Source organism: Atta cephalotes (genome assembly GCF_000143395.1).
Source record: "Atta cephalotes unplaced genomic scaffold scaffold00006, whole genome shotgun sequence".
Lineage (NCBI taxonomy): Eukaryota > Metazoa > Arthropoda > Insecta > Hymenoptera > Formicidae > Atta > Atta cephalotes.
In genome coordinates this window covers 5,303,069-5,315,501 of record NW_012130070.1, presented here as the reverse complement: position 1 = coordinate 5,315,501, position 12,433 = coordinate 5,303,069, and the positions used below count along the sequence as shown (strand labels likewise).

The 12,433-nt window shown below is 29.5% G+C and overlaps 2 protein-coding genes across 2 annotated transcripts in view; one reads left to right on the top strand and one right to left on the bottom strand.

Moving 5' to 3' along the window:
* LOC105626741 (angiotensin-converting enzyme) overlaps nucleotides 1-12,433 on the bottom strand; it is a 61,098-nt gene that overhangs the window by 30,376 nt on the left and 18,289 nt on the right. The gene's annotated exons all lie outside the window — the stretch shown is intronic.
* Nucleotides 3,346-4,671, top strand: LOC105626740 (proline-rich protein 4-like). The gene is made up of 2 exons (XM_012208033.1): nucleotides 3,346-3,538; nucleotides 3,746-4,671. The coding sequence occupies exons 1-2, from the start codon at nucleotides 3,346-3,348 to the stop codon at nucleotides 4,669-4,671; spliced, it is 1,119 nt and encodes a 372-aa protein (XP_012063423.1).

Sequence of the window (12,433 nt, the reverse complement as noted above, 5' to 3'; positions counted from 1 at the left end):
ATATATATATATATATATATATATATATATATATAAAATTAAAACGTTTCCTTTGTTATTTTTTCTCTGCTATTTTACTGCCTTATTTGCGCTAGAAAGTACATATCTAATAACGTAACGATCTTGAGAGTGAAGGCAAAATTTATATATTAAAGATGTTAGAAGAAAGTTTACGAGCATACGAATATGTAGTTCCGCCGTTATTAAGAAAATATTAATTATGAAGGTAGATTTACGCGCGAAGCTTATTTGCTTTAATCCGCAAATATCGCATTTAATAAGTTACGAATCATTGATTTACGAATCATCTTCTCTTTTATTCTAGTAAATAAGTTGTTGATGTTAGTGGCGAATGTTTTCAGGCATAAATCGAAAGAACTGAGAGTTTAAGCGCGGCATGTAAATTGAAAGTACATAATTGAAAAAATATATTGAAATATAAATTATTACCCTATGATTAGTCTCACAAGACTGATTTCTCAACTAGACGGCCATTATACGTGTGTGAGATTGGAAATTATTATTATTATAGTGATTGCTACGTCAACACGTGATTTAAAAAACGTATTCTAAGTCCTAAGCAGAGATTCCAATAAATTTATTCTTATTACGTTCGTATTTGCGTGCGCTAATACGTTTCTTCCTTCATTTTATCGCTTGACGAATCTTGTGTATTTATGTCATAATTTAGATATCCGGAAGCGTGAAGCATTGCAACTTCAAAGCGCTCCGTTCGCACTTCCGCTCTCAACTTCCTCGTCTTCGAGACGAATACAATAAATTTTCTAAGGAAGATGCTTATTCCCAAGAATTTTGATGACATTGTTATCGTGCGAAAAAGTGTTGAATTGCAATCTCGCCTTAAAATGTTAATCAGATTTGAAAGCAACGCGCTGCGTTTTCTCCCAGCTTGTGCATCTTTGATAAAAGATCCGTCTGATTGACCAAAACTCTCTCTCCGTTTTTGCGAACCATCATGAAAAATTCGCAAATGATGTTCGCGAAATCGCGGGTAATGACGTGTGGACTGCACGACTAATTATCGCGATAAACGCTTGCTTTCGAGCGTCAAATATTTGACATGCGAACGCGATGAAAGGCGATAATGAATGAAAATCGAATCATGCCCGCGAAATTTGTAAAATATAAAACGATGTGTGCACAATGTGAAACAATGAGGCCATTTTCTCCTCATATAATCGAATTACTCATATGCGATTACATTAAAATGCGATCTCATTGCAATGTCGCGCTATTTTACTACTGTTATTTCTTTTTTATCTCTTGTACAGATCAAAATCTATATAACTACTATAATTTACTACATAATTTTACGTGGCTACATAATTGATGTTCTCCTTATTATCGCGCGATATTTCAGATAACAAACAAAAGACAGATACTATATATATATATATATATATATATATATTAATGGTTCAATAAGTAATTCAATAAGAAGCAAGCTCAAGCATTAAGAAAATGGTTTATATAATTTTATTAATATCGATATTAGATAATTCTCTTGCTCTTAAGTAAAAGTAAATGTAGTTTGTATTTGTATAATCGTTTATATAATTTGAAATTAATCAGAGTATGTTCACCAAATAATTGCAAAATTCACTACGCCTCTTAATTTATGCGCTTATCAATATGCGCTGTCAATTATGATTTTTGAAGGAGTGCTGATAAATATATTTTTAGCGATCACCGTGGAACAAGTTGTCCAGTCTCTCTGAGCAAGTTTCCATAATCGCGTCAACGTGAAAAGGTCTTTGACACTTTCCACTTTCTGTGTATGACAGCTTATCTTAGCGAAGCGGCGATGCGTAGCGGGGAAGTTTACTTCACCGGATTTATAGTCATATTTATGTTTTTAACTGACCAGTTATGTTTCCGGCAGTAAAGACGTCGTCATGCATCCAAACAAGTAACATAAAGCTTAATAATGATAAGGATCGTAGTTGTGTAGTACAATTTATGTAATTGGTATATTAAAGATTTATCACTTCAGATTGCTATCAGATTTCTAAAAAATCATTTTTATTGGATTAAATATTTTTATTAGATAGAAAAATATATAATTTTTTAAAATTATATTTTTTAATTTTATGTTTGATTCTTATTCTTCTTCCTTTATTCATGTTTTTAAATAATAAATATATATATTTTTTATTTTGTATACATATAATAAATGCGATAACAACTCAAGATCATCACGATCAAGAAACAGTGTGGGAAAACGTCAACGTTCTAGTAAAAAAGTGAATAGTTTTTGTCATCGAAACAATGTCATTCTCTTTACAGATATATATTAACCAATTTTCACACATTATACACATTTCTCTTTACAAGCATTAAAATTAGTATGTGCTTTTCTAGATAATTCTTGTTGCAAAAAATTTTCACTTTCGTCTTGCGAATATAATGAAACGCGAAAGTGATCCATCCCCTCTTGAAGAAGACATCGCGTGCACAGCCTCTAAATCAGTAACACGCCTCTGGAAGCAACATATATAAGATGGTAAAAGTGTACGACTGATCTATTTACTGTTAACTCGAGCAACGTGCTCGAAGAAAGAAGAAATTGTCTCTAGAGAGAAGATCGTTCTATCATTTCATTCAAGATGAGAAATAGGGTACCTTTTATGCTATTAGAACATTCAGTGCTGTGTCGAGTGTTGAAAATTAAATAGTGTTATATATTATATAAATTTTCTTCTTAAATGGTGTGTTCGTATTAGCAAAAATAATGTTTATGTGAAAATTTCGTTAAAGTGCAACAAAGGGCAAATAATTTTTTATTATAATTTTATTATTTTTCATTTTTTTTTCACAACTTTGTAATATTATTTTTATAAAATATAAATTTATATATATTGAAACCTATAATTATGTTAAAACAATTGAATTAATTATTTCAGAAAATCAAAAAAAGAATAAGAAAATTTTAAGAATAAGAAAAATTTCCTATTTTAAACTTTTCTTTGTATAGAAATGATTAAATAAAATGTAATATAAATGTGTTTGCTTGTTGCATATTTTAAATTTAATAATTTCTAGAAAAAAATATAATTAATTTTTTTTATTTATTTAATAGAAATATTAAAAATAATTTATTTATATTATTTATATTGTTTGTATATTATGCAAATAATTTATATGTATTAAAATATGACAAACGTAACTTTCCCCTTTAAAAGGTAACATTTAAAAATTCTTTAAAAATTGGAAATATGAGTGATGCAGGAATATTTTAAATAATTTTTATTTAAAAATGCGGAAGAAATTTATAAAATCGGATTTTGTTTGCAGAAATATACAAGGTTTTTATTGCCACTCTTTATGGCCACTGCAATGAGTTTTCCTATTCACAGCTATGATAGACGCATATATAAGTATGATCATTTTCCCACAACACGATATATTCGTCAAATTATGCCTTTTCACACAACACAAAATAGAGCCAATTATATCGCAGAAGGAAATATTCACAACACAAATGTACTCAGAACTGAACAACAGGAATCTAAAGATAGTAAGTATTTTAATAAAGTTTATTTAATAAAATTTACAATGTAAAAGATAACACATTTGTTTATTGACATTATAAAAAAATCTATTATATAAGATTTATTAGAAAATTTACAATGTAAAAGATAACACATTTGTTTATTGACATTATAAAAAAATCTATTATATAAGATTTATTAAACTAAACTTAATTCGAGAAATAATTATTTAGTTTCAGGATCTCACGTTCAACATTTTAAACGTGAGCTTGAATATGGATACGAAAAAAACTTTGATGAATTATTGAATAGCGGAGGAGACAGTGAACAAAGCGTACATAATTACCAAGTACCAGAAAACGACGATAAAACTGTTACGATCGTAAAGAAAATCGCAATACCGTATCCTGTAGAAAAAACTGTCCGATATCCTGTGATCAAAAGAATAATGTATCCGATTAAAGTGCCAATTCCGCAGCCCTACGCGATCGAGAAGAAAATACCGTATCCCGTAAAGGTCTTTGTCAAAGTTCCTGTTAAAATTCCACAGCCGGTGCCGGTCGTCAAAGAGGTTCCATATCCGGTTAAAGTACAGGTGGATCGTCCTGTTCCGGTCAAGGTGTATGTCCCAAAACCATATCCCATCGAGAGAAAGATACATTATGAAGTAAAGATCCCAGTACCGAAACCATTCCCTGTAGAACGAAAAGTACCGGTGCCGGTGAAGATACCGATACGTGTACCTCAGCCCTATCCGGTCGAAAAAATCATTCATTACCCTGTAAAGATCACGGTAGACAAACCGGTACCGGTTCCGGTACCAAAACCATATCCGGTAGCAATCGCGAAGCCGGTTCCGTATCCCGTTGAGAAGCCGGTGCCGGTTCCGATTGAAGTAAAGGTGGAACGACCAGTACCAGTTCTGGTAGACCATCCAGTGCCGGTCAAAGTAAATGTTCCGGTACCAGAGCCATATTTGGTCGAGAAAAATGTACCGTATATCGTAGAGAAGTTCGTTCCCGTACCAGTAAAGATACCGATAGAGAGGCCTGTACCGATTCATGTGAGCAAACCAGTCGAGTATCACTACGAAAAATCCGTTCCCTATCCGATTAAGCTACCGGTCGCGGTGCCAATAGAAGAAGATATCGAACACTGATAGATGTAAAAGATGTAGTTTCATAGAAATGAATTATTATTAGACATAAATGACAATGTAGCTGTCAGAGTCTTCGTACTTTGAGCATGACATTTTTCGGTTTGAATAATAATCGAAAAAATATAAGATTTAGAAGCGTTGAACGTATTGCAAAAAAGTAAGATTAAGTTCAGCCTTTTAATACAAGGCTAATAATTTAATATAATAGAGTAAAAAAGCATCTGTATTGCTTTCTCTTAAGATAGATATTTATTTAAATAATATGAAATTTTTACTCCTGAATGCGCATGTTTATATGCTATCTTTACAATATATGTATTTACAATATATGTATTGTTATTGCACTCGGCATATTTTGACGGAATTATAGTCTTCCTCATATTGTTACTGTAAATCTGAAGACACGGTAGTGTCTCGGCACTATTATTGTAACGTTGTGAAAATAAACAATTGTCTTTAATAAAAAATTACTCCGACCTAATTCCACATTTCGATTTAAAAATTAATATCTTTCCGTTAAATTTAAGATAATTAATCTTAATTCTTGTTTCTATAATAACCGTCAATTAACAGGTTTACTGAGAAAACTTAACGAGTAAAAAAGGATTTAAAAAATAATTAAAAAATAATTAAAATAAATTTAATTAAATTGCTTGCAATTTAATTTGTGATATTATTATCCCAGTTTCAGTTTAAGATTGCGTTTTAAAAAATCGAAAATTAATTTGGCTAATTTACAGAACTGGATATGTGTATAGAATATTCACACCGAAATATTTTAAATACTAGAATCCAGTACAGATTGATAAGGACTTTTCGTATGTGATTGAAGTTTGGAGCGTTTGTGGAGCGAAAAGTAAGCTCAAACTAAACAAACAGACAATTGACGATCAATATTATTATATACTCCGTTCAACGAGAGAATGACCTCGGATCGAACAAAAACTCGTCCGTTTTGCGCAAGTCTTCATATATACAGCGTTACATTGCCTGCGCAAACCGAAGTTATTCTCTCTTGAACAGAGTATATATATATATCTATTTTTTTTTAATTGTTATTGGTCTCAGGCATTATTTTCGCACTTTAAGATTTTAGCTTCAAATGCCTGAACAAACATAAAAAAATTTGATTACATGTACATATGAGTGATCGTCAATTGTCTGTCTATTTAGTTTGGGTTTACTAAATATACTTAATTTTCGCTTCACGAAAACTTCAAACTTTAATCACATATTGTTATGTTACTTAGTTGTGATTCACATGCAATCTAATGTCATAACGTCATTTATTGTGGTTAATTAAAAAATTTACCATATATTATATGTGAATATTTATGTGCAATCAACTGCTTTTTATAGTATTACAGAAAAGAACAGATATTCCTTAGTCAAACAATCATGGTTCCGCAGTTAGCTGTTGTATTTTGCACAGATCAATTACATATTTCAATTACATATTACATCATTTGAGTTTTAATTGAGACGAAAGTGAACTCGATTAGATATTGAAACTATGACAGAAAGAGATTTTAGTGGTTGAACGTATCGCAAAAGTTAATTGTAACTTTCAATTAATTTTATCATTTTAGCTAATCAAATTATCTTTTTTACTTGTTAATTCATTCTGGTGAGACTGTTAATTGACAGCTGTTAATTATAGAAACAATAATTATAGAAACAAGAATTAGGATTAACTACATTAAATCCAACGAAAGGATATTAAATTTTAAATCGAAATTTGGGATTACATAAGAACAATTTTTTATTAAAAATAATTATTTATTTACATAAGTTTAGAGTAATTTAATAAAATTAAATTTATGTTATTTACTTCTTTTAATTAAGTTTAATTAATTTTAAGTAATTATTATTATAATTTAATTTACAAAGTGTACAATTACTAATAATGGGAGTTAATTAATCACTAAAAGTGTTGCAAGATTAAAAAATTATTAACTATTAATATTATATGTTCTAACATAGGAAAAATCTATAATTAATAGGTGTAAATATTAATGTTCAATTTTTGAAAATACTCTTTGAAAATACTTTAGATATTCCAGTTAATATTTTCTTTGTTCTATATAACATTCTACACTAGCCAAGGACACGCATTGTCCTGTTAGATGTTGTGCCAGAAGGTGATGCATGTACGCTTTTTAGTCAGGTAATCTAAAATTTTCGTACGCTTATTTTGTTATCAGGCTGCTCCTCGCCCTGATGAAGTGAACTCACGAAACATTCCAAGAATGGATCTGGACCCGCGAAACGTATAATCTTTATAATTAAATAAAAAAAAATTACTATATATTTAATGAATAATTGTGTGCTACAATCTTTATTGTTTTTGTTATAAGCAAATAATTGTTTTGTATATAATTACATCAGTTAAATAACCTATAATAGATATATATATATATATATGAATTTTTATCTATTTGAGGTTATTTAAATGATGTGATTATATATAAAATATAAATAATTAATGTTAATATATGTCTCGTATGTCAATAGCTACTCCTAAACTGTTTTATTCTTGCTCCAAATGCGGGGTAAAAATTAATATGACACTCTTTTCAGAAATAATGTCTTGCCGAAAACCTATAACTGATTTAAAAAAAAATCCTTGCTTATTAAATAAAAATTCTTGCGTATTAAATAAATGATCATACTATTACTTACAAAAAGCAATATATTCTAATAATATGTGGATTCAAAATTACAGCTGCTTTTTCAAAAGGTGTTAGCTCCGATCTTCCCTGCATCTATATTCGATTGATTATTTCAATTATCTATTATTAAATTATGAGCAATAAAAGTTGTGTTTCAAGAAAAAAAATTTTATCTGATTGTACTGCCTCCATTAAATCATGATTGTAAACATGACGTAACAAAGATCAAATTTCAAGATTTAATTACTGTATCATATTTCAAGATTGATTTCAACTGAGTTCTTCGATAGAAACTACTGTAGACATAGTAAGATATAACATATGTGCGTATATGTTATAATTTGCGTACATTTGATTGATTTACGATGCAATTGTAATTTTTATTATTTCAATGATAATACTACACAATGACACAATATGTTATTTATTTATTAGAGAAACGGTATCATTTTCTTTTATTATAAAAGTCAAATTATTTTTCGCTGCTTTGAATATAGGATTTAAATTTATAATCTTTCGCAACTTTCACTCTGACGATTAATATTGACAAGTATATTACACATGGAGAAAGACACATCCAAATCTGTATATCCTAAACTCTTTGCAGAATACTTCCAGGTGCGGAATAGAAGCAGTTAATGTACTTGCACGCGAGGTAATTACGATTAACGTCGCTCTTATATCACTTTATGCTTTTCTTTATGGCGGGTGCAAACTTTACGAAATAAATGATTATAGTTCGCGTAATAAGTATCCAAAGCGGCGTATGTTACGATTTCACTCAGATTCTTCCGTGTTGTAAAGATACTGTTCAGTTTAATTTACGTACATTTGATTGATTATTACATTACGTACATTTGATGCATTATTATTATTATTATTATTATTATTGTTGTTATTATTATTGAAAATAAGACAAACATTTTAGCATGATATGTTTTTTTATATAGTTATAATATCAGCGAGATAAAATTAAATGAATAAACGTATTGGAACTGTTGCCGAATGACGAAGGAGATTTTTCCTTTTTTCCTTCGTTCATATATATCTCCGGGAAATATCAGAAGAAAGTTTCGAGAAGCGCGTATAAATATAAGAGTTAAGTGATTAATATAACTGCTAAAGCGGGAAAGTGCAACTTCGAGAAGGCAAGATATGTGGAGAGCACTTTTACACTGATTTGGTTTCACCGGTACTAGTCCTGGGAAATTCATTCGAGTTACTTAATTTATTATAAAAGAAAGTATCGATCGTATCGCACAAATGTGATACGCATAAACGCACATTGCTTATAATAGAAATGATGATTGCATTTATAATTGATTTAATACAATAGATCCACAAACTATTAAATTATTCCCACAAATAATATAGTAATTATTAAGTATAAAGTAAATTAATATACAATTTGAGGAGTAGGCTTTCAAAATGTATTTGAAAGCCGAAATTTAATTTTCCGAAAACGAGAAAAAAGCCACAAAGAAATCACACGCCTTACAGAAAATAACAATTTGCCAATTAATAAGCTGTAAAGCAAAATTGCTATTTCTAATTACGTTAAACAAAAGCATTTTATTTGTCTCTAGTTAAAGGAATGCATTTCGAATGTCTATACTTTTTGCAGCACATAAATTGATGATGGAAAAATGCTTTCAGAATATTGTAGAGTAGCTTAAAATATGAGTCTTTCAACATTGAACATTATACATGTAATTTATATATTATTTCCAACTTCAGTTTATAATTACATTTCAATTCGACAAATCTAATCGGTTCGCAATTTATAGAATTAAAAATGTATTTGCAAATTTGATTTGATACATTTTGATCGAAAATAGGATTCTTTCTCTTATTTGATTTATTTTTATTATTATTTTCACTTATAATTGTTACGGAAATTCATGCAGCAAAAGATGAGAAAAACGCCAGAAGATTACTCCTTATTGAAAAATATCATTCAATATTCTGGGAAGGAAGAATTATTTCGTTTTACGATTCGACATAGAAAGTGTCTATTCGCTACTCATAAATAGCATAACTAATCCGGTATTCTTTTCTAAATCTTTTTAATGAACTAGAACGCAGGCATTGTGTGTAAAAGTGGCAACGTATTTCCGTCAAAAGATAAATAACTTTATTTCGTAGAATTTTGAAGTTTTATTCTTTTATTAAATCTGATGATTCTTTTATTAAATCTGATTCATATTCTTATTTTTATATTACATTTTTTAATTAAATTTTTCCCAAGCATTGCGTGTATAAAGATTTAATATTAAAAAACAAACTATTGTAAACATTTTTTTAAATAATAAATAATTGTCCATAATAAAAAACTGTTATTGCAAGTTAAATACTAAATAATATATTTTACGTTGTAAAAAAAATAACAATAATTTTGATATTATTACAGATAAATATTATAAATAAGAAATCTTGAAACTATTCCATATACAACAGTTGAACACACAAAATTTTCGTGAAAATTTTTGCATTTTTCTTGAGAAAATAGGTCATGATTTAAATTGCTTGTACGTTTTGCGTGCTGCTTTAAAGTAAGTAGCATGGTTCTTAATGAATGAACGGCGTTCATAGCTAAGTAACGCCGCAAAACAATAATGATCATTTAAGCGTGGATAATTATCACGAATAAATTGCAAGGCTATAAAAGTTCAGTTAGTTGAACCGGCGAAAGTCGTCTACGGTGTATAAATAATAGTAGGATACTTTTCCATTTAGATTTAATATAAATTGATCTATCGTCTTGCAAAGATATCATGGGACATCAAGTATTTTGATTTTTTATTTGATTTATTTTATATTATTTTAATATTATAATATTATTTCTTCTTTTACAATAAATTTCTTTCGAAATACTTCTTTTATAAATTAATAAGCTGTATATAGATTTTGGAATTATCTATACTACTGGAGAGCTAAATTTAAATTTTAATTTGATATAAAGAAATTTAAATTTATTTTATCAATATTAAATTAGAAATATTCGCAATATATTAAACATATTAAACATATTAAAAAAACACATTTTAAATATTTTTATTAATAATAAATTTCTTTAAATAGCGGGAGTGTCTAATAGCATTTCTTTGTCTCGGAATTGCTCTTACATCGTCAGCTAGTCGCAAAGAGGAACTCGAGAAGACTGCTGAGCTCGCAGTAAAAAAGGCAGCCGAAAGGGCAGCCGAGAGGGCAGTGGAAAAGGCTCTTGATGGTGGAAATACTACGACGGAATCCAAACTTGTCCGTGAGTTTTATTCCAACATTAGAAAAGATTCGCCCAAGGACAAGAAAGAAGACAACGATTACAGTGACGAATACGAATTGGTGGACAATGAAGAAAAATCAAAAGAAGACGCGGATGATTGGAGCAAATATTCAGGAGACCCAACATTTGCGTCTCAACACATGAGAGATCGAGATTTTCATGCATGGTTCAGTAAAATCGATATCAAAGATTCGATGGATATTTGGAGAAAATTCTCAAGAAGTGAATGGCCCCACTAGTTGGGATAAACCAAATGAAAAGACTATCGTAACCGTGGAAAAGAAAGTGCCTGTGATGATTAAGAAGAAAATTCCGTATTCGGTCTATAAACACGTTCCCTATGAGATCAAAGTGCCGCAGCCTTACACAGAAAAGAGGGTGCTTTATCCGGTCAAGGTCTATGTGAATGTACCGGTTGAAATTCCAGAGCCTTATCAAGTCGAGAAGCAAATTTCTTACAAAGTGAAGGTCGGCAACTCTGTACCATATAAAGTCGAGGTACCAGTATCGCAACTTTTTAGAATTGAGAAAAAGATTCCAGTCGAAGATACCGTAATCGATATCATAATCATATACTGTTGACAAGTCGATACCGTACGAAGTCAAAGTACCGATTAAAATATCAACTCTGTACGAAGTTGAGAAGAAAATATCGGTACCAATGAAGATCGTTATCAATCAGTTTTATCCGGTATCAGTGTTCAAATCGATGGAGGTCACTAGACCGTATCCAGTAGAAATGCTAAAAACTGTACTCAGTAAGAATTAAAGTATCTGCGGAAAAATCTTGTGCCGATCGAGAAGCCAGTTTTGGTACCTATCAAAGTGTCGGATCCTCAATCGTATTCCGTAGAGAAACCTGTACCGGTAGAAGTGAAACCTTATTCTGTTTCGATTAAAGTACCTGTGAATAAGCCTCACGAGGTATATGAGACAAAGTCGGTAGTCGTCTCAGTGAAAAACCCTTCCCATGTGTTGCACAAGTTCCGGTACCCATCAAGCTTGGTTGGAAGAATCGAAACATCAAGGAAGATCTGTTGGAGAGCGAAAGCACTAAGACCATTTCTGCGACCGCAATGGTCAGATCGTGAATCATTCACTCGGTAAAACCACAGATGTTTGTACTGTTCACCACAAGCAATTCATCATACGCCGTGTACGCGGATATTTTGCATGAAATCATGACAAGTATATTTTATGTAATTTGAAAAGAGACTGAATGCCTATAAAATATAAAAATTAATTTAATTGAGTTACATAAATTATAATAAATAACTACAAGTTAGAACAATTAACAATTATAATAAGATTGTAAAATATTTCAACATAGTTTAGCAATTAAAATAGACTACAATTCATAATATATGACATGCAAATTACAATTTTGTCACGACACATTACGTAAGATTTTATTTAAAATTCTTATTAAAAGATTTTATTTAAGATCTTATTAATGCGATATAATTATATTGTTATATCTTCGTCAATTATTGTACAATATTTTATTAATGTAGCTGAAATATTCGATCATTAGAGAATATCAATTTATCTATATTAATGATCATGGAAAATATTTGATTAACAATTTATGTAAACAGTAAACAATTTATGTAAATTTTATACTAAAAATGTATATATATATATATATATATATACACACACACACACATATATATATATACATATACATATATATACATATATATACAATATGAAATTGAAATATTATCTATTTTTATTTAAGAAATGTAGTTAAATACTTGTAAATTATAGTGAAACTATAAGTATCATTTCATTAAAGCGATAT